The 26467-nt window shown below is 56.9% G+C and overlaps 1 protein-coding gene across 1 annotated transcript in view; it reads right to left on the reverse strand.

Moving 5' to 3' along the window:
• Positions 1-11372: 11372 nt before the first annotated feature.
• Positions 11373-26467, reverse strand: part of SDC2 (syndecan 2) — an 86913-nt gene continuing 71818 nt past the window's right edge. Inside the window, exons 2-5 of the mRNA XM_072803826.1 lie at positions 22840-22951; positions 17156-17289; positions 13636-13771; positions 11373-12677 (exon numbers count right to left, since the gene is read on the reverse strand). Coding sequence (XP_072659927.1) covers positions 12514-12677; positions 13636-13771; positions 17156-17289; positions 22840-22951 — 546 coding nt within the window. The 3' untranslated portion in view covers positions 11373-12513. The remainder of the gene's footprint in view (positions 12678-13635; positions 13772-17155; positions 17290-22839; positions 22952-26467) is intronic.

Consider the following 26467-nt stretch of genomic DNA (forward strand, 5'->3'; position numbering starts at 1 on the left):
GGGAAGATGACATGAAGACACAAGGAGACGATAGCCACACCTACAGGCTAAAGAAAGGGGTCTCCAATGAAACCAGCCCTGGGGACACCTTGATCTTGAACTCCTAGCTTCTAGAACTATAAGAAAATAAATTTTTGTTGTTTAAGCCGCTCAGTCTGTGCGCTTCGTTATGGTATCCCAAGCAAACTAATACATGCCCCTACTAGTTTTTAGTAACCTGGCATCTTTCCTCATCAAATCCTTTGGGAAAGAACAAAAGGAATCTCTCCCTGGCTCTTTCTCTCAAAAAATAAATACCCACAGAAAAGAAATCCATGGTCTTTGTGGAAATAACCACTAAACACTTAGGATTTATCGAGTAACTAAGGATTAGATCTGGGGCCTCGGTCACTGGCGAGAGAGGAAGCTAGTGGTAAACTGCCGCCATGCTTTCCCTCCAGAGTCAATTATGCTCCCTCTTCCTCTACTTCTTTCCCTTGCTCTCTTCTTCTTGAGGAATTTGTGCAAAAGCTACTATTAGATGGAGCTGAGCAAGCCGTGTGTGTATGTTGGGGCTTAGGGGACTGATAAGCTGTGGCCCAGAGCAGGGTGCTGGAGCCTGAGTGGAAGGAGGAGGGTATCCATATAAGACTAAGCCTAGCACAGGCCACCCTGACCGAGAAGAGTGAGAGGAGCATTTATAGGGATGGGCTGCCTAGGCTGAAGAGTTGACACTGGGCTGGGTAAGGTGAGTCTCCATGTGGGAGGGTGGGAGGCGTTGTGGCCAAAGCAAGGTAAGGGGGGCGTCCCTTCCCCACAGGGATGTCACCGGTGTAAACAATGAAGTCTGAGCTGAGTGAGGAAGGCATCCATATGGCAGGGTGGCTCAGCGCGGTGTCAGGGGATGAGAAGCATGACGAAGGCATCTACATGAGGTAGGAAGGGGGCACTGGCCTTGTATGCGGGAGCACCGACGGGGTGAGGAGGATGCCCACAAAGAGGAGTAGGGTGGTGGGAGGTGGCAGGGCTCACGCTGAGTAAATGGGGCATCCGTGTGGTAGGTCAGCCCACTGGGGGGTATTGGAGCCCAACTGAGGTAAGGAAGGCAGAAGGAAGGAGGATGGTTACACGGCAGTGGGCTGATTCAATAAATAAATATATGAAGAGCAACGAGAGCTAGGGGTCTCATTGTTGGAGAAGATCACAGATATGGAAAGGGGGAAACGAGAACCCTGTGACATTGGATTAAAATTGGAGATGATGATGCGACACACTAGTTTCAAGATGAGAGATAGATGATAGATGATAGATAGATAGATAGATAGATAGATAGATAGATAGATAGATAGATGATAGATAGATAGATAGATGAAAGATAGAGATAGGTAGATAGATGATAGAGATAGATGATAGGTATAGATAGACAGATATAGATAAAGATGATACAGATAGATATAGATACATGATATATATAGATGCTAAATAGATATAGATAGATAATAGATATAGATGATAGATATGGATAGATAAGGATGATGATAGATACAGATAGATGATAGATAGATTATTTTTTATTTAAGTGTCTACCCACACATCTGCACGTTCCCCCACTTGTGCATGGAGAGGATCTGGGAGCAGTGACACCCCAGTAGCGATAAGCACACTGGGTGTGTAGATTTTGGTTTCTAAACACTATTCTCCACTCACAGGCCTAAGGGATTCTTGGATAAATAGCTGCCAGATAAGCCTGACACCTTTTTTTTTTTTTTTTTTTGTAACAAAAGCTTTTTTTTTTTTTTTTTTTGTACCAAAAGCTACAAAAGTGATCAAAGAATAGGGAGACAGGTCACATCCAAAGGACACTTGAAGGGCCTTGAAGCCGCTTGAAGGGCCTCCCACTAGCCACACATGGAACGGTACAGCGTGAAAATAAAGATTGTAGCTCATTATTACCCATTGAATAAAATAGGAACCTATGAGTCCACACCGTTATGAATAAATAGCAAACAATAGCAGGTGTGATGGGGCATCAATCACGTCAGCAGCTTACTCACATACTTCAGAAAGGAAAATCAAATTATGTGTGCTGCCAATGTGGAATCTTTTCCAAAGTAAAAGGAAACAATAAAGTTTCTTTATTAAAGTCTTATTTATTTAAAGAATAAATAAAGTTCAAGAATGCAGGACAACTGGCCCGATCTCTTCAACAAATTTGTGTCATGTTAAAAGGGATAGATTAAAAGAGGCTTCTGGGACATAACGAGCAGATGCAAACATGGTCCTGGATGCGATTCAAGTTTGGATAAACATTGATAAAGCACATTTTGGAGACAATCAGGCAACGGGAATATGGTTTATTATTAGATGAGATGAAGTGTGTTGAAATGGAGACGTGGAGATCATTGATCAGAAACGGGGAGGGGGGAATGCGGGCGATAAAATAGGACACTAGTATGTATCACGTGATCTCAGTTTATGGAAAAAAAGAGAAATACAAATAGAGTTCTGGAAAGGTAAATACTCGACCGAGCACCGGTACGCACTGAGGGGTGGGAATGCTTTTTTATTTCATGATTTTCCCTTCTCTTTACTCCTAATATATGACAACGTACGTGCCTGGTAGTGATAGAAGATAATTTTTTTTAGAAGATAATTTTTAAAAGTAAAATTTAAGTAACAGAATTAGAGGGAAAGAGTCAATGGGGTCGGCGTTGACAACCTTGAATAACTCACAGTTGTATGAGCTGCAACACGTCGATGTCACGGAAGACATCTGGGCAAAGCCCTGAAGTACTTTCTCTGGAGCATCAGGTCCTGAGCTCTGCTCTGCGCCTAAGGGCTGCGAACGGGGTGCGTACGGCTCTATCCATCCATTTTAATGCCATATAATCCTAATGCCTCCGTTACCCCACCTGTAAAATGGGTACTAGTATCCTGCCTCAGAGGATCATCAGGAGTGGTACACGAGTCAGTGTACTCGTGAAGTGTTGACTCCATCGTTACCTGATGCCAACAGCACTTCACTTATACACAACTTGTGATCATCTCTGTTTTTGGTTTTAAAAGAAAATAAAGGGGATCCCTGGGGGGCTCAGCGGTTTAGTGCCTGCCTTTGGCCCAGGGCGTGATCCTGGGTCCCGGGATCGAGTCCCACGTCGGGCTCCCTGCATGGAGCCTGCTTCTCCCTCTGCCTGTGTCTCTGCCTCTCTCTCTGTGTCTCTCGTGAATAAGTAAATAAATAAATCTTTTAAAAATAAACAAATAAATAAATCTTTAATAAATAAATCAATAAATCTTAAATAAATAAATAAATAGATAGATAGATAAATAAATAAATAAATGAAAATAAAGATCATCCCTTTTTTCTGTTTGTTTGTTTCATAAAGATCGAGCCTGCCAGGTGGGACCAGCACTCGGCACAGCCTCCCTGTAGTCCCCGAGATACCTCCAAGGCAGCCCACGATGGGTGCCTGACACCGCGCCTGCTACCAACGCCCGCAGGTTGAGTTTTTTCCAGATGCACGTACCTGAGATGAGGTTTGGCCGATGAATCAGGCACGTAAGGAATCCGCAGTAACGACTCGGTGGAACAGAGCAACAGCTATAGGCTCTAACGAATGTACTCGGGGTGGCCTCTCTCAGAATGTCTTACCCAAGGGTCCTCATCCTTCCTGTGACCCCATGAGACGACACAAAGCCCACGTGACAAAATGAAGCAAGGCAAGTGGCGCGGCATCGTGACGTCGCAGTAGGCCTCTGCTGGCCTCCCGACAGTCCACCTGGAGGGCCCCCCGCTTCCAGCCCCGGGGTGGACCATGGGTGAGAGACGTGAGACGTGAGAGCAGGGATGGAGGGCGGCTGCTGTGTCTGTCTCGCGAGCTCTCCCGGTGCTGCCGTGGGCTCGGCGCGCTCCTGAGCGCCTTACAAATATCATATTTGTGACCATCGTAGTAAGCGTAGGAGGAGGGCAATCCTATCACTGTCCCCATTTTGTAGATGGAGAAAATGAGGTCAATGACCTCATTCGAAATGACCCCACAGAGAGGTCAATGAGCCTGTGTAAGGACACACAGCCCGTAAGAGGCCGGGACAGAATCAGAACCCGGCGGTCGTCCCCACCCAGGCTGCCGCCCTTCCCAGCACCCAACCAGGGGCAGCAGCCAACGCCGAGGTCGACTGCGTTCCCAGAGTTCACTTGTGAGCTGCATGAGCTTCCACGTTCTAATGCATTCCCCTCCCCAAGACAACACTACAAATTGGGTTTGGCTCCTACACCAACCGTGGAAAGGGCCAAGCTCATTTAAGTCCCAACACAGCCGACCCAGAACAAGCACAGCCTCAAGGATCCGCGTCCCTGCAGGCGGAGGATGGCCGGCAGGCCTCATCTCCCGGTGGGCCCACCCAGGGCCCCCGAGGGTCACCACTCGACATCTGCCATGCAGGGGAAGGAGGAGGACACGCCCGGCTTCAGATCCTTCTAAACCCCGACCTACGCGGTGACCCTGGGCCTGGCCCTGGAAGGCCTGGTGACGTCGGTGGCCAGGGCTCCTGCACCGGGTGACAACGGGACCACTGGGTCACCCGCCAGCAGCCCCCCCGCCCGGGGCCCTGGGCAGCGAGCACACGGAGGCCAGGCTGTGGTCGCCTCCAGGCTCTCCAGGAGGGTGTCAGGGCGGCTGAGTGACTCCAGCATGTCCCCGCGAGGCCCTGCCATCTGTCACGAGTGACACAGGAAGGCGGCGTCGGGGCGGTTGGAAAGCAAGGCCTGCGACCCAGCGGCTTCCCTGCAGGACTGTTAAATCCGGGCTGGGGTGGGGGGAGGTGCCCCGACGGCGGAGGCTTCCGGCCGTGGGCCCTGGAGCGGGACGTGGGCTTTGCCCGGGACCTTTGTCTGGAGATCGACTAGAAGGAAAGTGGTGACACGAAGGTCAGGGTGACCCCAAGCTCAGCTGCGTGTGAGAAGAGCCAGCCCAGGGCCCCGGGAGCCACGGCGGCTGGAGGCAGGCAGGGGCCCCGTCGGACCGACGTGCAGGACGTTGACAAAGCCAAATCCAATGGGGCTGTCACCTCCGGGGCAGCAGGTGCCGCCGCCGCAGCCTCCCCTGAGCTGCCGGGCAACTGGCCAATGCAGCCCTGATGACAGGCCCGGGTGCTGGACAGCTGCCTGCGGTCGGGGGTGCCCAGGGGTCCCGGCTCCTCGGGTTGCGGGGCACGGGGCAGCAGGGGTGGGGCTGAGGCTAGGCCGCAGGAAGGCTGGAGCACCTGTGCTCCCGGGCGCAACGTCGGTGTGTCACTGGGGGCAGGTACGTGGGCGGGTGGGGGGGGATGGAGGGAACAGAGAGGGGGAGAGAAGGGGAGAGAGGGGGAGAGGGGGACAGAGAGGGCACAGGGGGACAGAGGGGGGACAGAGGGGGAGGGGGGACAGACAGGGGGAGAGAGGGGGACAGAGGGGGACAGGGGGACAGGGAGGGGGACAGAGAAGGCAGCAGGAGATGACGATAAAATGAACAATGAACTTTGCCCACATTGTGCAGGAGCCGGGGTCGTGGTGACTGAGGGACCTAAAGGAGCCCGGGGAATAGAAAGCCAAGGTGGGGTCCCTGCCGAATGGTCCTCCCAGGGGATGGGAAGCAGGAATGAGGAAGCAGGGACAGGATGTGGCCGCGTAGCCAGGACAGCCCCCCGCCCCCCCATGCAGGAGGAGGGAGGTCAAGGCAGCTCACAGAGCCTCCCAGGCCTCCTCCCTCCGCCCGGCCTCCTCCCTCCGCCTGGTGCAGGAAAGCAGCGGCCGCGGGAGCCGGAGCCTGGGTTCATGAAGGGCAACGGGAGCAGATGTCAGCAATCCAGATGTCATATAAGGATTTTTGTCATTCCATGTTTGCGGCCCAGCCTCCTTCACATAAACGGGCGACAGGGTCATAAAAAGGGCAGGTTTTGACCTCGGGCCAGCGCGGACCCAGCCTGGCGATTCTGCGGCGCAAGGATGGCGACGAGGGGACGGGGAGAGCACTAATCCGCGCCCCGTAAAAATGCTACCCATTTACCTGCAAAATCATAAGACGTGTTTGCAGGAAAACCATGAGCGCACCGGGCACCCCGGGAGTTCTAAGTAGGTTCTGGCCCAGGGTCGTAACACGCATCTGTGGTGCCTGTGTCCTGCCGCCGTGTAGACCTTTCACGTGGTATAGACGGTTTCGTTTTGTTTGGCTGGAAGTCGCCGACATGTGAGGTCTTCCTAAATTTTGGAGAAGAACTGAATACAGGGAACCCCGGGGGGGGCTCAGCAGTGAGCGGCGCCGTCGGCCCAGGGTGTGACCCTGGGTCCCGGGATCGAGTCCTGCGTCAGGCTCCCTGCATAGAGCCTGCTTCTCCCTCTGCCTGGGTCTCTGCCTCTCTCTGTGTGTGTCTCATGGATAAATAAAATGTTTACAAATCCAAAAAGAACTGAGGACAAAGGTGGTCAGAGAGATGTAGGGGGCCTGGGCCCGGGTGCAGGGCCCGGGGGTGGTGCAGAACGGGGTTGGAGCTGACCTGGCTCAGGTCCCCAAGACGCTTGCGGCCGCGGGCAGAGCAGGGGCGCAGCAGGAGGGGGGCAGGTGGAGGCGTGAGCTGCGGGGCCAGGAGGCCGCGGTGTCCAGGGCAGCCCACGGCCCAGCAGGGACGCAGGGAGTCGGGCCGCGACCCTTGTGACCCCCACACCCACGACTCCTGCCACCCGGCCCGAGTGCTAACCCCGGGCTCAGTGTCCCCGTCTTCCCACCCCAGGTACGATCTTGAGAGCTGGGGACCGCGCTCCGCTGGTCCCTGGGTCCCGCCCGCCGGGAACCTTGTCCGGGCCGCGGTGCGCCCGAGTCACTCGGGGACGACTGAAGGAACAATCCCGCCGGAGGTTGTTCCCGAAGCCGGTGCCGAGGTCCCCACGCCCGGGCGCCGCGCGGTATCTGCACCCCACGCTCAGAAACAAGTAACAGGTGCTAAAGCCGGAGAGGACCGACAGGCATGCTCCCAAAGAAAGGGGGTAAGGGCACGACCCCCGGTTCCGGGTGTGACTCGCAGCCAAGTGTGTCCGCATGTCCCGTCCCCTTGGTTGCTTCGCCCTGTGGCTGGCGACCCTGGGGACGAGGCCACCCCGGCCCTTATGGAAGCAGAGCGCAGGGACTAAGGCGGCAAAACTCGTGCCCGGTGACCCCAGGGCAAGGCCACCCGCGGGGCAAACTGTGGCGTCTGCTGTGAACGCGGGTACCAGAGGCATTTCCAGAATATTCCAGTGACTCTGACTCCTCTGCCCTATTACTTCTTCAGTCCCCAATAGTCCGCGCCAGGGGCTCCTGAGGGCCTGGAAGCCGCGGGCGTCGTCGTGCTTATTGGTCTGCTCACACCCGCGCTGCACGACGGGGATTTCTCCCCCTGAGACGACCGTGTTCCCCGCCGAGCCCCTGGGAAGCTGGGGACCCGAGGGACAGCCGGCCCCGTGGGGCTGGACACCCTGGAGCAGGTACGTCGGTGCTGCAGAGGTGCGTCCTGGTCCCAGGACACCAGGTACGTCCTGGCCGCTCGTCCTCTGCCCCGACGTCCCGGAGGCCGGTGGCGAGGAAGCTGGGGGAGCAGCTCGGCGTGGGGCAGCCCTGCGCGGCCCTCCAACCTCCACCCCGAGCCCGGCAGGGAAGCACGGAAGGAGGGCACCACGGGTGGGCGGCGGGAGCAGCGGCCTGCACGTCTGGGCGACTCCTACATTCAGGCTCCGGCCAACTCTGCCCTTGAGAGTCTCAGGGTCCCGACCTCGCCCCCGAAGGAGGCCTGCGCGGCCAGCACCCCCGACAGTGCCCTTCTCAGAGCGAGCCCCGGGCTTGGCCAAACACGCCAGCCCGATTCCCTTCCGTCCTCATTCCCTGCTCCGTCCACACCTTGGCCACGGCCTGTTGCTCCTGCCTCCCCAACCACCCCTCCCCGGGCCTTCCTGCCCCGCCGTGAGCCCCAGGGCCCAGCGCTGCTCCCCTAGGTCCCCAGGTGACAGTGACAGCCCCGCCGGGTCTCCTGGTGCACCGTCCGGGGCTCGGGCCCAGGGATGCCGCAGGCAGGTGCGAGGAGCCGGGACTCAGCGCAACGGGAGCCCGAGGGGGTGCCACCCAGTCCTTTACGCTGCAGAGGCCAGCCTCGCCCGGATTTGGGGACCACGCAGGGAGGAGGCCTGCAAGAGGCCACGAGGCTGAGCCTCCGCATCTCAGCCCTCCTGCCACACCCCACGCCCCGCTCCAGCCCGGCCGCTCACGGCTCCCCCTCCCGGGTCAGGGCTCCCCCTGCTCACGGCCCCTCCGTGCCTGGGGTGTCCACTGCCCCGCCTTTGCTCCATCTCCCCTCCAAATGCCGCCAAGACCTCGGTCTGGCTCCCATGCGCCGTGGCTTCCAGAGGTGCCCGGTGGGGCCAGGAGGCGACACCTGCGCACCCTACCTCCGAGGCCCTGCACGTCCCAGCGTCGGGTGCTGAGCGCTACTCTGCCGACGCACCCGGAACGAACGGACTTGTGCTCCCGCAGCGGAAACGCCAGGGCCTAGAGCTTCTCCCCGCCGCTGGCTTCCGACTCGCTCGGCCCACCCACCCCCGCAGCTAATTCACCCGGGACCAAGGGGCTCCACAGCCAGCACGGCTCCTCGGTCAGAAAGCGCCTTGCCAAAAACCATAGGCAACAGATAAAAAGGAATGAAATCTTCGATAAAACTAAGGCTGAAGTTGCCCCAAAACTACGAGGCAGAGTGGGACAAAATTCATTTTTGGTGCTGTTTACCACTAAATGGCAGTTTTTATTCTTTCTGAAATCTCCCAGGCCATTAACGCAGATCTCCCAGAAATAGCCAAATCTCAACTTTCACTATTGTGATAGAGCATCAGCATGGAAAACACCGCTGTGGTGACTCACTTCAGACTCATCCATCGTCCGGCTTGGTTAGTTTTTTTTTTGTTGTTTTTTGTTTTTTTTATGATAGTCACAGAGAGAGAGAGAGAATGAGGCAGAGACACAGGCAGAGGGAGAAGCAGGCTCCATGCACTGGGAGCCCGACGTGGGATTCGATCCAGGGTCTCCAGGATCGCGCCCTGGCCCAAAGGCAGGAGCCAAACTGCTGTGCCACCCAGGGTTAGTTTTAATTGAAAACTTCGGGTCTCTGTCTCCAAGGGCTTAGAATTTCAGAAATTCAAGTTAGAGATTACGTTGCTTAAAGGCATTGTCTTTTATTTTTTAATTTTTAATTTTTAAAGATTTTATTTATTTATTTATTCATGAGAGACACAGAGAGAGGCAGAGACCCAGGCAGAGGGAGAAGCAGGCTCCATGCAGGGAGCCTGACACGGGACTCGATCTCGGGACCCGGGGTCACGCCGTGAGCCGAAGGCAGACGCTCCATCCCGGAGCCACCCAGGCGCCCGAGGCATTGCCTTTTAAAACCAAATGTGTTAAAAAATATCTTTTTTTTCTGCCATCCATTATTTGATCATAATAAAGTTGGAAAGATGATCGTGTTCGTAACATTCACCCAGTGTTATGTTTTTGCGCCTCACTTATTTTCCCTAAGTTTTCAGAACGTCTAGGACACTAAGAAGCAAGCTCCTGACCACCGTGAGGTTATTTATTGCCCCTGTTCTGGCGGGAGCCAGACCCCCTTTGCAGGACATTCAAGTTCCTCTGGGAAACCGGAGTCAGGGAATTACGTTCTACCTACTTGGGTTTGTCTCCCAGACCCTATATGGACAGACCGCGTCCTCAGTAAGCAAGGGTCTTCTGCCTACTTTGCAAAAATGATTATCAAGATACCCTTGCACTGAACATTCGACCCCAAACTATCAACTTTTACTGTGAATAGATGGCAATGCCTGCTCTCTTGTCCAACCCAAATTCGATTTTATTAACCAGATCCCGATCCTGAAGGTCAGCTACTATGTACCTGCAGCTAAAACTTAAAAAAAAAAAAAACAACCAAACGAAAAAATCCCCCCAAAACCACCACACCGTGAGCTCATCCCGCTTTCCCCGTCCCCTGCAAACGGGGCAGTTTGAATACCGCAAGTGTTTGGAACACAAAACCATATTCACACAAAGGAAATCATTTACATGTGGTTAAGGAAACAGGAAATGTTCACATTGGCTTTAATGTTTATATTTTTTTTCCAAATTTCTCCTAAACTCGGTAATCATTAATGCTCTTCATAGTACTATTTACTGCATCTTAAAAATAAAAACTAAGCAGAAAACATACAGTTGAAGCAAACTGGATGTCAGTCTATACAATGATTTTTTTTTTTTTTTAACTTTCAGCATGACAGACTTTATTTTGGCACTTTAACAAATATTTTGCTTTACAGCAGTGACAAAATATTTGCCAGAAACGTTCTTTTCTTGGCATGGATATCCCAAGCAGTTGTTATTCTACGAACTGAATTTCACTATGCTTTGCACAGTTAGAGGTAAACCCCACTACATTCCTAACCTCTGTAATCGAGGGATATTGTGCAACTTTAGAAGGTGCTAGAACTTCCTTTTAATCACCCCAAAGTGGATCGACTCTGTAAGTGATGGGAACAGGAATTCGAGAATTAAGGCCATTAAAAAACTTAAGTAAACACCGCTCCGAGCGCCGCTTAAATTATTATTATTTTTTTTTGGTGAGTTATGTGGCAATTCCAGGGAACGTTCTCTAAATGAAGTATTCACACTTTATTGAAAGTACATTATGCATCGAAAGGGTTGCTGTTTTTTGCGGTCCTCTTCCTCCTTTGGCGGCTCGCACAGGAAAACAAAATTTATGGCTACAACAGACAAGGAAATGTTGTTGGAAGGAAACGCCCAGGCAGGGCACCCTCAGCCTTGCCTCTCCGCTCGGGCGCCCCTGCTTCCCAGCAATTCCCATCCCGGGCCGCGAGGCCCCCCGTATGTGCCCGCGGCCTCATCCCACCTACGGGGCCTTCGGGTAAGCTCCAGAGACCCGGGGCACAGCTTCCAGGCGGAAACCAGTCTTCAGTCTATGGGACGCCACCTTAGACAGCGACACGTCGGGCACGTGGCCTTCGGTTCTTTGGGATTTACACTCGGAAGAACGTCTGCAAAAGCAGGCATCCGTCCCAATGCTGCCCTGAGCCGCCCCACAGAGGGTGCGACCTTCACACCGCGTGCCCTGGCGTCTTCCCGAACCTACGCCCTAACGCGCCCCGGAGGACGCGCTCGGATCTCCTCTGGCCGATTCAGGGGCGAACCTGGTACTAAACAGCCTCACTGAGCAGACACCGAGGAACGCTCAGAAATCAAACCCACGTCATCCTCGAGAGCAGGTGGTCACTTGCACGGGGCAGGGGGGGGGGGGATGTACATTTGATGGAGAAATGTACAGAATTTAGAACAGTGACGTTTTCAACATTAGGCCACGTGATTTATTCAGTAGTTTTTATGTTCCCAAATTACAATTTATGTCTATTCGTAAGACTACAAAAGTTACCATTAGAATTGTCTGTGCTTATAAAATACCAACTTTTTTTTTTTAAACCGATATATATTCTCATGAACACCAGTCTGCGACGAGTTACATAGAATCATAGGCACTTCAAAGGCTTAAAAAGACGTTTACAACTTAAATGCATTTTTAAGAACAGAAACTGATTTTTTTTTCCCTTAAACCCCTAACTCGTACCTTCAAATTGCAAGAAATGAACAAATACAGCGGCCAAAGGAATCTGCAGCAACTTCTCAAAATACTGTTAGCGTCTTTGGGTTTGCTGAGGCTCGTCAGTAACTCGCATCAAATCCTCCCGAGAGAAGATCTGATTAGACAGCTACGACTGAACAGTTTTCGTGGTAATAATCCAATTTTACACATTAATTTGCTGTTGCAAATCTGCCTGAAGCTACAGGTAATGAAAAACAAAGCAAGTGTAAAATGGATAGTCTGACACTTAAAAATTTATACAAAGTGGAGGTTAAAGTTTACAGATTTGAAAATCACATATACACTAAATTACCATTATCTGAATTATCCAAAGACAAATTGCACCGTAACAGCTACAAAAGGCAGAGCGTCTTGTTGCGTTTTCAAGGGGACAAGGGGGAAGAGCAGAGGAGAGGGGAACAACAGATAAATTAACAAAGACCACGTTGGTCAAGGTCGATCGGAGACATGCGGACGCAAACTAAACAGCTCTCATCTTCGAACCGTAGGATAAAAACAACCATTTTTTGTATTTGCGCGTGAAAGTTCAAACCGATTCCATGAACAGAGAGGATTTTCATAACATAATATTTTGCCACTGCTATTCACAGAACACCGCAGATGTTAAGCTTTAATTTTACGTCGTCCTAAAGAAATACATGGAAAGCTTTAAATACAATTTGGATTTTTTTTTTTTTTTAATCATCAAAGTGCCACAATGGCTCTTTAATGAAAAAAAAAAAAAAAACAGAAAAAAACAAAAAACAAAGATCTTCATTGTTCTATGCAAAAGCTTTATTTTTAAAAGTTCAGTGATCTCATAAATAGAGACACTAGGTGGGAGTTTCACGCGTAAAACTCCTTAGTGGGGGCCTTCTGATAAGCAGCACTGGAAGGTTTGCGTTCTCCAAGGTCATAGCTCCCCTCGTCCTTCTTCCTCATGCGATACACCAACAGCAGGATAAGGAAAATCGCAAAGAGAAAGCCGATCACGCCGCCAGCGATGACAGCTGCAACAGGCCAACGGGGAGATCGCTCTTAGGACGGATTCGAGGGCCGCAGGAACCAACTGGGTCAAGCCCAATCTATTTACACTTTCCATAAAAGGCTCCGCTTGGAAACCCTCCCGGCACGTTTAGAAACTGGATTCGAGGAGCCGACCAGGTAATCATGCAAATCTGACATTCCCCGGGGAAGGCCCGATACTTCCTTTGATTAGTAATAATAATAGTATCAGCCAAAAGCCTCCATAAGGCCTCGCCCAATTCCATACTTTATATATATTTTTTAATTTTATTTATTTATTTATGAGACACGGAGAGAGAGAGGCAGAGACCCAGGCAGAGGGAGAAGCAGGCTCCAGGCAGGGAGCCCGACGTGGGACTCGATCCCGGGTCTCCAGGGTCACGCCCTGGGCTGAAGGCGGCGCTAAACCGCAGAGCCCCCTGGGCTGCCCTAATTCCATACTTAAAAACATTCTTTAGTTTCCTTGCATTTCATAGTCTAATCTACTAATTGCTTTTTCAATGAAGACCCAAGACGGGCTGCAAGTGGCTGCAGTTTTGTAAGGTACATGCAGGGGCCGGGGGGGGGGCGGTTAGGGGGGAGCAAGAACATTTCCTTCCCAGCTTGGCCTTCGGGACTACGTGTTCCTAAATCCCGCAAATCTTCCCCTTTTGGATCACATGGTGGATACGTCCATCAGGTGAGTGACCCGTAGAGACGGGCTCCTTGGTGCCCGGGGCGTCCCCGCGTCCACTGCCCTCCCCGCTAGGGAACTTTTCCAAATTCCGGGGCGATGGTGATACGAGGATGACCCGGAGCAGGACGCATGAGCTTCGCTGCCCAGTGGCTCGGGACCAGCCAGGTCCCAGGTGTCCCCTCCTTGCGCCCAGCGGGGTCGGGGGGTCGGGGGGTCGGGGGCCCGGCCTAGGCCTCCGGAGACCCCGCAGGCCCCGGGCTACTCACCCGCCAGGACTTCCGTTCGCTTAAACAGGTTGTCCGAGTGCTTCTCCGTGTACACGTTTGCGTCCTCGTCGGACGGGTCCACCTTCCTTTCGGAGTCAGAGAGGCGGACTTTGTCCTCACCAATTTCTTCAGGGGACTGAGGTGGGAAAAGGGAAAAGATGATAAAGATCTTTTTTTTGTTTTTTGTTTTTTTTTTTTTAATGCGCTGGAAATTAGAGGAAACAGGTAAGTCTATCTCAAGGTTCATTTTTTTTTCCCCAACAATGCGGGGGTCCTGGATGCACCCACATCCGCCCGGGGGTTTGTGGGGTTCGTGTAGCACCCGTCTTGGGTCCAGGCAACGCGGCGGTGGTGAGTGCACAATGCTCCGAATGACGGTTATTAGGTGGTTTTAGCTGATGTTTCGGGGGCTACGGCTCTCCCCGGCTCTGCCAACCCGAGGGCACGGCCCTCGCTCTCCTCATGCTCCGGGGGAGGCTCCCCTTCCCCAAGGGCTCTTCCCGCAGCCCGGGACTTCCTCGGGGACGCCCCGTCCACCGCTCCGCTCCTACAGCCTGGGCCACCCTGAGCTCGGGCTTCGGGGCCCTGGGTCCCACCAGCAGCCCCGCTGGGGTCCTGGCCACGTCCTACCGCTGTCCCGCACCTCGGAGCCTGGTCCACCGGCTACACAGCGCACGTCCCACGGGTCTACAGCGCACGCAGCAGCTCACGGCCCGTCGGCCTGAACCCCAACCACCCGGCAGCCTGCGGGGCACCAACCCCTGGCGATGACCGCGGAGTAACGTCAACCTTCTTTCCCACTTCCGTCAACGGTGCCAGCGACTCCGGGCCCCGAGGTTACTGGAGCACACTTCAAATTCTACATTTTTCCACGCCCCGGTCCTGTCGGCTTGCCTTCCATGGGCCCCAAATGCCTTCCCTGGACGCCCATTTCCACCGCCCCGCTCGGGTGTTCATCACATCATACCCACACTCTTCCTGCAACTCCCAGCTCCCACCCCGACGTTCCTGGGGACCGGCTTCCGTATTCCCGTAGACGACGGTCCCCACCGGCTCTTCCACTCTTCCTACAAACAGCCAAGTCCACCCTCACTGGGGCTCCAGGCTGTGCTCAAGCGGCTCATCTGCTTTCCGAAGGCCAAGGTTCATCCAAAACGGCAGCCTGGTCCTCAAGTCTAGAGGGTCACAGACATAAAATGACCCCTTCCTGGAGCGCCTTACAGTCACCGGTTCGTCCGGGAAGGTCGTACCAGCGAGGCCCGGTGGATCCACCTGAAGCCAGGGTCCCCGCCTCCGCGAACGGAGCAGCAGGCCTCCAAAGACGCGACGTTCATGTAGTCAAGGCTGATGAAGAACGTCCGTCAACACCTCCCAGAGCTGCCCGAGACCCTGTGCCGCCTTCAACCTCGACCTGCCTCGACTTACGGAAAGCAGAGGCCACCGAGGGATTACGTCACTGCTGCACAACGTGCCCCCAACGTGCGCCCGCCCTCTGCGATCTGCACGATGGAGACGGGAAAGTAGGAAAGGTCGTCCCAGGTCTTCATGCGCCAAAGTGAAGCAGGAATGAGGAGTCCTCTGGCAGCACCTCGCTGCCTTCCTGGAGTCCCGTGGAAGCCCCATGACTAACCGGGGCCGTGGAGGATGCACAGACAGCTCAGCAGCAAGGGGACGGATTCCCCGGGTCCTCAGCCAGCACCCTCTTCCCTGCTCGGGGTGCGGCTGCCACAGGTTAGGGAAGGAGAGAAAACCCATCCAGGTGGATACTCAGGTTTGTGACTACGGCAAAGGTAAGCGAGCTCCAGGGGTGAGCAAGGTGCACATGGCAGCTACCGCGACACGAGGCCCCGAGTTGAACGCATCCGTGTCGTCGTTATGATGATTCACGCGACCTCCCTCCCCCCCAGATCTTTTTGAGTCTCTACGATCGTCTGTGCGGGCTGACCGCTCCCCCCGACTTCGCCTCGGATCCAGCGGCCGGGAGCGAGCCTGCGTCTCCGGGGTCTCCGGGGTCTGTGGGCGTTGGGGACGGGCGGTCTCCACGGAGACGGGGCCGCATCCCTTCTGGGGACAGTCCCCCAGCGCACACGCTTCCAGGCGCTCTGGGCGGAGCCCTCGTTCCTGACACGGAAACGCCTTCCCGTGCAGAAGCAGGGCTGTTGGTCCACGGTACGGGCTCCCCGGAAACACACGCGCAACGTGAAATGACGATGGCACCAGCCGCGATCGCGGGAAGTCAAAGATCTGTGGCTCCCACGTCTGGCTGCTGGGACGCCTTGGAAATGGGTCGGACGTCAAGGGCCTCGAGCCCTGCACACGCGCACTGGCCGGCGGGCCGCGGGCCTCTCTCCGCGGCTCTAACCCAGCTCAGGGGAGGCTCACAGGATGCTCAGGGGGGCCCGGGGCCGTGCCGGCTGCACCCACATCGAATCCTCTCAGGGACCCGTGAGGAATGGCTCAGGGGCGGAGAATGTGGACCAGAGGCAGGATCTGAGGCCCAGGCCTTCTTTGAGAGCGAGAGCTGGCTTGGAAAAGGTGCGTGAGGGAGTGTGAGCGAGTGTGGGGAGGGGCGGGGGGGGCGCAGATCCACGCTGAGGACCGAGCCGACCTGGAGCCCAGCCCGAACCCCCACCCCAGGCCGTGACCCGGAGCCCGGCTCGCCCCCCCCCCTCCCGGGCTGTGACCCGGAGCCTGGCCTGTGCCCCTCCCAGGCTGTGAGCTGGAGCCCGACCCAGCCCCCTCCACCCCGAGGCCGTGACCCAGAGGCCTGCCCTCCCCCAGGCTGTGACCTGGAGCCCGGCCTGCGCTCCCCTTCCCCGCCCCCCCAGACTATGACCTGGCCCGCGCTCCCCTCCCCCTCCCCCCCAGGCCGTGACCCGGAGCCCGGCCCTGCACCCCTTCTCTGGACTCCCAGGTGCAGTTTCCACCCTGGCCAGCTCGCCCAGGAGCGGGGGGTCAACCCACTACAATATGAGGATCACGAGGCCCCAACCTCCCGCCTGCGGGTTTTCAGCAGCCGGTGGTGTTGCTGTGCCGTCAGCGCGGGGACCTGATCTCTCTGCCCGTCCGCGGTCACCACGAACATACTGAGACGTAACCACACGCGTGGTGGTCGCTGGAGGAGCCAGCGTTGGGGGCCACTGACGGCAGCCCCAGCCCCGAGGACGCCTGCAGAGGCAGCTCAGTGATGCCAGCCTCTGGGGCGTCCAGGGGGTGGGGACCCGCGTGCACCTCCACAGGGCAGGGGCACAGCCCTGCACACGGCCAGGACTCCGGCCTCCGGGAGAGGGGTCGCGCAGCCTCCCGGCCATGCAGCCCTAGGCCGGGGCCGAAGCGCGGTGGGGCTGAGCCTGCTCTCCAACGCGAATCGGCTTCACAGGAGGAAGCAGCAGGTGGGCGGCGGCCAGAGTGACCGCAGAGCCCCGGAAGGGCCACGTGCACCCGCAGCACGGGGAGCGGGGTGGGCGCCCCAGGGAGGGCGAAGGGCAGTGGCGACACCCCATGGCACCCGTGCACGCACCTCCGTCTGGGCAGGCTCCTTCCCGCGGGTCTTCAGCGTCGTGGCCTCCGCGGCGGGGATGGCACTCGTGGGCCCTGCGTTGGGGAGCGGCCGGGACGCCGTCGGCTCGGGGCTCTCTCCATCCTCGTCAGCTCCTGGAAGCAAGCAAGCAGAGGTGAGCCGCGGGCCCCACGCAGCAGAGGCTCCGCCGCCCGCCCCCCCGCCGGCTCCCCGCCGCGCCCAAGGGCCCCGTCCGGGGTACCGTCCTCCCCGCCCTGGAGAGCTCTGCCGTCCTGTCCGCGTCCCGGGCCCTCAGCTCCCGGCCCCCTCGCAGGCTCCTCCCTGCTGACCACGCAGGATTTCAGGGTCCCAAGGGTGCCGCCGGCGGCCTCTTACTCTCCATCCCGATAAACCGCAACTCTGACCTCCTCCCCCTGGCCCCCCACCCTGAATCCATCACCGACGTTCTACTGATTTTCCTTCTTTTTTTTTTTAAATAAATATTTTATTTATTTATCAATGAGAGACCCAGAGAGAGAGGCAGAGACCCAGGCAGAGGGAGAAGCAGGCTCCATGCAGGGAGCCCGACGCGGGACTCGATCCCGGGACCCCGGGGTCACGCCCCGGGCCGCCGGGCGCCCTTGATGTTAGTGTCTGCACAGGTCTTTGCTCTGACGGCTTCCCCGGTTCCGGGGCCACCAGCCGGGTCCACGCGCGGCCGTCGCTCCACAGGCCAGCGTCCACCAGCTCGCAGCGGCCCCGTTGCCCCGAACCATCACCACCGCATCCCACTTCTCCTGAGACAAAGATGAAACGTCTCAGCGCGGCCTTGCGTGGTCCAGCCCTTGGCCGGCCTTTCCCGCTCCTTGGGCGTCACCCCCACGTCCTGCCCCGGCCTCGCCTCCCGCCCACAGCGCGTCCTCTGCTGCGTGCTTCCCTGCCCTCACCGCACGCACCGCGCATCTGTCCTCGCGGATCCGGCTCTACGCTGATTGGCATCTCCCCTGCGGACGACCCCGCAGCCCGACCGGATCCGATCCCGTATCCCCCCAGTGACTGACCAACCAACCAACCAACCACCAGCTGCCACCCGGGCACGAGTTTCTTTCTTTCTTTCTTTTTTTTTTTTTTTTTTTTTTGCACTTCTGTCAGAATAGCATTTGAGGATTTCCGACGTTCGACTACAGCGTTCTCTGCAAGGCGATCATTCGTCCGACGTGTGACGACTCTCACTCGGGACTCTGCAGCTCAAAGCGGCCGCTTCCTCGACAAGAACGAGCAGCAGGTGCCTCCAAACTCCTCACACAATCACGGCCCCGTAACGTCGATGTGCTGGAAACGGCAAGAGCTCTGGCTGCGTGGCTCCTGTTTTTGACTCCTCGTTTTAGGATGTTTTACTCCATCGACTACCTCCTTTCCCGTTAGCATGTAGGCTCGTCACGTACGGAGGACGTGGGAGCGCGTATTTGATTATAGAAGTATATTTATTTATATAAATAAATACGGGATTTGGCCTTGGAAACGCCTCCAGTCCTGGTTCTGCGTGACCCTGGGCCAGGAAGCCTTGCGTCCTCGTGTCTTCATGTGTAAAACGGGGGGAGTAAGCGACGCTCAGGGGTCTGAGCAGGACACGTACTGGGAGCGCTGGACGCCTGAAGCCATGTATAAACACGCCACCGATAACGACGGCTCCGGAAACACACGCTCTTTTGTATTTTCTGGCAAAATCAGATAATACGCTTGATTTGTTCCTGCAATGAATCATTTCCTTCCAAAAAAAAAAAAAGTGTCTGTCCGTGCCGATGGAAACCCGTTCCATTAAGGGGCCTCACGACCCTCTTTGCTCTCAACAGTCGCTCATACGGGTCATCGAGGTAGGGAATCCGCTGTGAGGCAGGAGGGACTTGATAAAGTCAAAGATCCCCTCCAGCCAGCGCGTCGTCGTCCATCAGAGACGGAGGAGTGACCTGCCCCGGTGCTTCCTCTACTGCAGTGACAACCATCTTTATTAAGATAGACTGTGCCCCCCCCCACCCCCGCCCAACCAGGGGCCTGGGAGCCTGTGATCACATCTCGGCAGCCCTGACTTGGAGGAGCTCGCTGTCCCCTCTGGCCTGAGGCATCCCACCTGGGAGTTGGGACCCGCAGCCTGGAACCCAGAGCCCACAGCCCACTGCCTGGAACCGTAGCCCAGAACCCGCAGCCCATAGCCCGCAGCCTGGAGCCCACAGTCTAGAACCCAGAGCCCACAGCCCACAGCCCAGAACCTGCACCCCACAGCCTGTAGCCCAGAACCTGCAGCCCATAGCCCAGAACCTGGAGCCTGCAGCCTGCAGCCTGGAACCCGTAGCCTGGAGCCCGGAGCCAGGAGCCTGCAGCCCAGAGCCCATAGCCTGGAGCCCGCAGCCTGGAGCCCGCAGCTCAGAGCTCGCAGCCCGCAGCCCAGAACCTGGAGCCCGGAGCCAGGAACCTGCAGCCTGGAGCCCACAGCTTGGGGCCCACAGCCCAGAGCCCGCAGCCCGGAGCTCACAGCCTGCTGCCTGGAACCGCAGCCCAGAACCCACAGCCCACAGCCTGGAACCCAGAGCCCACAGCCCACAGCCCGCAGCCCAGAACCTGCAGCCCACAGCCTGGAACCCGGAGCCAGGAGCCTGCAGCCCAGAGCCCACAGCCTGGAACCTGCAGCCCAGAACCCACAGCCTGGAACCAGCAGCCCATAGCCCAGAACCTGGAGCCTGCAGCCTGCAGCCCAGAACCTGGAGCCTGCAGCCCAGAGCCCGCGGCCTGCAGCCCAGAACCCACAGCCCGGAGCCTGGAGCCTGCAGCCCAGAGCCCGCAGCCTGGAACCTGCAGCCCAGAACCCACAGCCCGCAGCCCAGAACCTGAAGCCCACAGCCCACAGCCTGGAGCCTGGAGCCCGCAGCCCGGAGCCCACTTCCACCTGGGAAACTGCCGCTCACGTTCCATCGCCCAGAACCAACGTCCTCGTCTCTTCCCCATGACAAAGCCGCCTGCTCCCCGGCCTTCAAGGCCTCACGGGGTCTGCGTCCTCTACGGTCTCCTGTGTCCTTGTGACTTCAGGACCCAGCCCTGGGTCGACCGTTCAGCGGGCACCGGTGCGTGTTCCATCTGCCACCTTTAACCAGGACTCCCTGTGACTCAGATTTCCGCGGGACAGCACCGCCCGATGTTCCGTCTCTCGGACCCGTGTTACGACGATTATTTCTGATCTCTACATTTCCCTCAGACTCTTGGTTCCTCGACGACAGAGACCAAGTGCTTCTCATCTCCGTGTCCCCGGAACATACAGCATCAGGTCTGCACCCGGCGAACGCCTGTGAGATATTTCAGCAAACGGCTGGAGCGTTCACGTGCACGGACGCCCATTCCTGAGCCGCACAGAGAGCACGGCCCCGTCTCCTCAGTACCCTCCAGGCCTCTGGCCGTGCTCCTCTGGCCCACGTGCTCTTCCACTAGACAGCTAGGATGCGTGCGGACGAAGGGAACGCCGGCCAAGGTCCTGGGGCACCTCCGTTTCCAGCTGGGATGGGCATCAGCTAGGAGGCGGGGGTGGGTAATTCTAGAGGAGCCCATCAGGACGTAGGGGGCAGGTCAACGGGGAGAGACAGGGACACCCCTCCAGCCCAGCTCTCCAGCCCCGGCCAGCTGCACTACTCCGAGCTGAAGCAAATCACTGCATCTCTCTGCGCCTTGGGCTCGCCCACGTCAAAACTGGAGATGCGGGCGGCCTGGGGGGCTCAGCGGTGGAGCATCTGCCTTCAGCCCAGGGCGTGACCCCGGGGTCCCGGGATCGAGTCCCACGTCGGGCTCCCTGCATGGAGCCTGCTTCTCCCTCTGCCTGGGTCTCTGCCTCTCTCTCTCTGTGTGTTCCTCATGAATAAATAAAATATTTTAAAAAAAGAGCTGGAGACGGTAAGAGCCTGTCCCTACAGAGATGCTGGGAGGCTATGACGGCGCCTGACGCTCCGTGGGGGCTTTACAGGTTCTAGCTACAGCGTCGACCACCTTTAAGCTGCAAATCAATAGACCTTCAAGCAGGGCAAAGGCGTTTCCAAAGTCCAGCACGACGCCCTTTGTAGCAATGATCTGCCCAGGGCCGGAGCCAAGGCAACGGTCCATGTGCATCCACACGAAGCCTTCTTAGCTCCACGTCTGTGATCAGCAGGGTCGGGACTTCCGATGGCCTCCCCGAAGCTCCCGTCACCTGCGCGGCTGCCAGGGAAACAGGACCGTGCACCTGCTCTCTTCCCGTTGAGCTTCCGGGCAATCGTGGCCGGAGGCAGGAACATGACCTGGACACGTCTGCAGACCTAACAGCTCTTGGAATCTAAGATCCGTGAAATGGGGAACAAAGGGCTCCGTGTTTGTTACCTCCCGGGGCATTTCGAAGGTGGTTACAAAGCACTTTTGAGATGCTGAAGGCAAAAAAGAGGTGCCGCGGGTGAGAACAGAATACTGAACAGCGTTGCGGGCGACGGCGGACGAGTCTCACCCGACCTGCGTGGGCGGCGCGCATCGGTCCCCGGGGACACCCAGGGCTGGTGTGAGGCTCCGCGCGCCGTGGGCTCGCCGTGTTGCTCAGCCACCACCTCCCTCGTCGCTCGGACGTGCTGTTTTCCGACTTAAACCGCCCACCCCACGTAGGCAGGCCCCTACCCTACAACCGATGGTAGTTTGCTCCGGGTCCTTCTGAAGCCCCGGCCGGCCTGAGGACTACACTGAGCCCCACCTGCACCACCTGCCGAACCTACAGTGCAAACGCGAAGCAAAGCAGGTCCCGGGTGAGACCCTCTCAGTCTCCTGCCGACCACGAGTTTCTGACTCGGTTGTTAGTACTTCCTCCCCTCCAGCTTCAGGGCCGGGGGAGGGGGGGCTCCTGCTGCAGATGAAGCAGTCCCCACGTACGGCAGGAGGCCCACGGGCTGGACTCGGCTACTCCCCACGCCCTGGTCCACACCCCCGTGACCCGGACGGGGCCGCGCTCATCCCCTCATTAAGGCGCAGAGTCTGGGCCTCCTGGGTCCGAGGCCCCGTCTGCACAAGGCTGCGCACACCCCTGCTCGATTTCTTGGGGCGGCTGCCCCCGTGAGCCGACGGCTGGCCCGCTGCAGGAGGAGCCGAGCTCGCCGTCGACGCAGGAGGGCCCTTGGGGGAGCCCGGCCGCCCGCCGGAGCTGCCGTCCTGCAGGACCCCGGGTGAGGGGCGGCGGCGGCCGTCAGGCCCTGCCCCTCAGTGCTGTCTCCTGCGGCGCGGCTGAGCCAACGGAGCCGCCGCCGCCGCCGCCCCACGTGCTGGCCCGTCCTCCCTCCGACTCCTGAGGAACGAGCACGGCCCCCTCGGTCCCGCCCCGCGGCCTCGGCACAGGGCGATGGTCGGGCGACGCGGCGTTTGGGGAGCCCCACGTGCGCCACCCTGAAGCCTTCACGACCGATCGACTCGCCTCGACGGGACGCCGACTGCCTGCCAAGCTACGGACACTCGCCGGGCTGGCGGCCTGCCGACCCCTCGGACCCTCACGACGGCCCCCGTGACGGCGAGACTGTGAGGACCTTCCACTCCACGAAGAAGGAAACGGGGCCTCGGCCTCGTCGAGACGTGGACCCCAGAGCCGAAGAGGCGGCGGGCGGGCGTGCGCACCGGCGGGAGGCCAAGGCTGAGTCCCCGGCTGGGCCCGGCGGCCTTACCCGAGCCTGAAGCGGAGGCGTAGTCATCGTCGTCGATGGGATACACTCCCGAGGCTTCCTCAACGGAGCTGTTGTCCAGGTACATGTCCTTGTCGGAGGTCAGCTCCGCCCTCTGCAAGACACAACGAGAAGGGATTCAGGATGGCGAGAGGCGAGGACACAGGCTCAGCGGCTTCCTGCTCCGGCCGCCGCACGCCGGCCGCCCTCTGCCCTCTGGACCCGCGGCCCCCGCCTCCGCTCGAGAGGGCCTGGCGACGCGGCTCGAGCCACAGGCCGACCGTGTCACCGCCCCCCACGGAGGCCGTGGCCTAACCTGCAACGAAGCAGCTCGGGGGCCGAGCACCTGCCAGGGCCTGCTCCGTGACATGGACGAGCACGTCCCAGCCCGGGGCCCCCGTCCCGGCTGTAAGGCCGCGTGGGCATTCTCGCCATCGCTCTGCCTTCGTGAGGCTCCCTCACGGGGGAACCAGCAAACCCCGGGGTGCCCAGGGGGGCCTGGATGCTGAGCGTCTGCCCTCGGCCTAGGGCGTGACCCCGGGGTCCCGAGATCGAGTCCCGCATCGGGCTCCCTGCATGGAGCCTGCTTCTCCCTCTGCCCGTGTCTCTGCCTCTCTCTCGCTCTCTCTCATGAATACATAAATAAAATCTTTAAAAAAAATGAGTTTCAAGCTGCTGGCATGGAAACCGGTGACTTAGAAACCCGAGGTCTTCCTGGAAGGATTCGCCGCCTTATCTCCCAGACAAACGTCCCCCAACGGCCTCACACCAGCGCCAGCGACCCAGCCCCGTGGCCGAGATAACTGAAGCCCAGAGCAGCAGGTGGTAAATCCGCATCACGGGTTCCACGCAGGTTAATAACAACGTCAGAGCGTAGAAAACCTATTTACAGACACGAGACATCCCTGTAACGGACCTCCAGACAATTAGCCTCTGGATGCGAAGATAAAATATTCCCGCGGCCTAACATCCCACCGTGAACACCCGGATGAGGCGCGTAGCTCGAGGGTGAAGCCGCATCGAGGCCTGATCGCGACTCACACGGCTGCTGGCTTTATGGCGATTACGGCGCGCCACGCTGCCTGTACCCTGAGCTGCTCCTTCCAGACATGACTTCGTTTTTTGTTTTTTTTTTTAAGATTTTATTTAATTATTGAGAGACCCAGAGAGAGAGGCAGAGACCCAGGCAGAGGGAGAAGCAGGCTCCGTGCAGGGAGCCCGACGCGGGACTCGATCCCGGGACCCGGGGGTCACGGCCTGGGCCAAAGGCAGGCGCCCAACCGCCGAGCCCCGGGCGTCCCATCCAGAGGTGACGTCCTAACCCGTGAGTGGCCACCGTCCACCGTCCACGAGTAATAAGCAGCTGCAAGGCCCCTCCGCGCAGTCGCCCGGAGACGCCGTACGTGTCCTTCCCGCGAGCTCGCCGACTCCGGCCCCGGGGGAGCCCACGGGCTCGTTTCCCTCAGAGCCTGACTGGGCCTCACAGGCATCCGGATCACCTAGTGATCTCGAAGGTGAAGAAGCAGAGCCCAGGTGGCTTCCCAGCATCCGGCCAAGCTTGCGCCCGGAGCTCTGGGGCCCGCGTTCTGGGCCGTTCCCGCGGCGCTGCGATGGCCCCAGAACGGGAAGCTACTGGCGCCGCTCGGGCCGGGCTCGAGGATCAGCTGCAGCCGCTGCGGGGTGCTTAGGCGCCCGGCATCCTGTGCCGAGGGCTTCACGAGCACGGGCACCTTCGGCCACCTCCACGGGCTCCCCTGCTGACCACGGAGCTCAGGCTCCTGCCCAAAGACCCGCAGCTCGGGTGTGGGGAGCAGCATTCAGGCACGTGTGGACCCCGATACGTGTGCTGGCCGTGCCACCTCCTCCCGGCTGGCCTCCCCGGTGCTGCGTCCCCCCATCACAATAAAGGTCCCCACGGAGAAGCACAACAGGGCCACGCGGACACGCTTGATCCCGCACTTGCAAACTCCGGCCGCGGACAAGCTCCCCGGGATACCTATAACGTCTTCCAGAACCTGTATCCTCGGCACCGAGAGTAGGAGAAACACCCGAAGCTTAAGAGCTGGGGGTCTAGGTTAGCGCTGCCCCCTCTGCCTCACGTGCCCGGAGCCCCCTGCACGAAGGACGCCGGCGGTCACGGCCGTCCATTCAGCAACGCCTTAGCCTCTATCCGGGGTCCCATCCCAACCAAAGACGTAACAGGCGGAAAGAACCCACGTTTCTCGGCGGGAAAAGAAACTGTTGTCCTTGAATACGTCGTGACGTTGGCCGGGGATGTGAGCTCGTAGGCAAACACTGTCGTATTGACGAGCACTTATTCTGAGGGGCTACCGGCTGACCCTAACTACCGCATCCAATCGCGTCCCAGGCCTACTCGGCCATCCCGTACGTAACACACAGACAAAGCCTAGGTCAGCAGTAAGGTCGCACGTGAAAGAAAATGTATAAATCTACAAAAAATAAAAAAATAAATAAAAGCCTTTAGCTTTCTTAAGATTTGCTTATTTTTAGGGCAGCCCGGGTGGCTCAGCGGTTAGCGCCGCCTTCAGCCCAGGGCGTGATCCTGGAGACCCGGGATCGAGTCCCGCATGGGCTCCCTGCATGGAGCCTGCTTCTCCCTCTGCCTGTGTCTCTGCCTCTCTCTGTCTCTCTGTGACTATCATAAATAAATAAAAATTTAAAAAAAATAACAAAACGTTTGAAATACCGCAAAAACTACCAAAGTGGGACAGGGACACCAGGGGAGCAAACGCTGTTGGAAACAATGGTGCCAGCAGACTTGCTCAACGCAGGGTTCCCACGAACCTTCTTCAATTCATAAAAATAAAAAAAAGGGCAGGGACCAGCCTTCAAAGGAAGCATCAGCTCCTTAAGGAGGCCTCGGATGAGCCACAGCGTCCGTCTTCGCCTTCGGGGGACGTTTAATCGGCCAAAGAGCATTTGGAAACTAACACCGAGTTACTCTCCTCTTGGTTTAAGACACACACACGCACACGCACAGAAAAACAACTGAAAGTGGCTCATCCGAATTACAAAATTCAATCACTTTGTCTTTTCTTTTCTTTTTTTTTCCCCACTTTGTCTTTTAAAAAGCACTCTTCCTGAAATTGGCTTACTGCTGATGCCAAACGGAAAGCAGTCCTCCTCTCCGGCACCAAGGAAGTGAAGAGACGGGAGGGAGGCCGGGGAGGGGCCGGGGGAGCGGGACACACCGAGAGTTTCTGGGTTTTGTTTGTTTTTATTTAAGTTTTTATTTTAATTCACTTTTTTTAAAGTTTTCATTTTAAGTTTTTATTTTAATTCATTTTTTTAAAGTTTTTATTTTAATTCATTTTAAGTTTTTAAGTTTTTATTTTAATTCATTTTTTAAAGTTTTTATTTTAATTCATTTCGTTTAAGTTTTTAAGTTTTTATTTCAATTCGTTTTTTTTTTAAGTTTTTATTTTAATTCATTTTGTTTAAGTTTTTAAGTTTTTATTTTAATTCATTTTTTTAAAGTTCTTATTTTAATTCATTTTGTTTAAGTTTTTAAGTTTTTATTTTAATTCGTTTTTTTAAAGTTTTTATTTTAATTCATTTTAAGTTTTTAAGTTTTTATTTTAATTCATTTTTTGAAGTTCTTATTTTAATT

Source organism: Canis lupus, chromosome 28 (genome assembly GCF_048164855.1).
Source record: "Canis lupus baileyi chromosome 28, mCanLup2.hap1, whole genome shotgun sequence".
Classification (NCBI taxonomy): domain Eukaryota; kingdom Metazoa; phylum Chordata; class Mammalia; order Carnivora; family Canidae; genus Canis; species Canis lupus.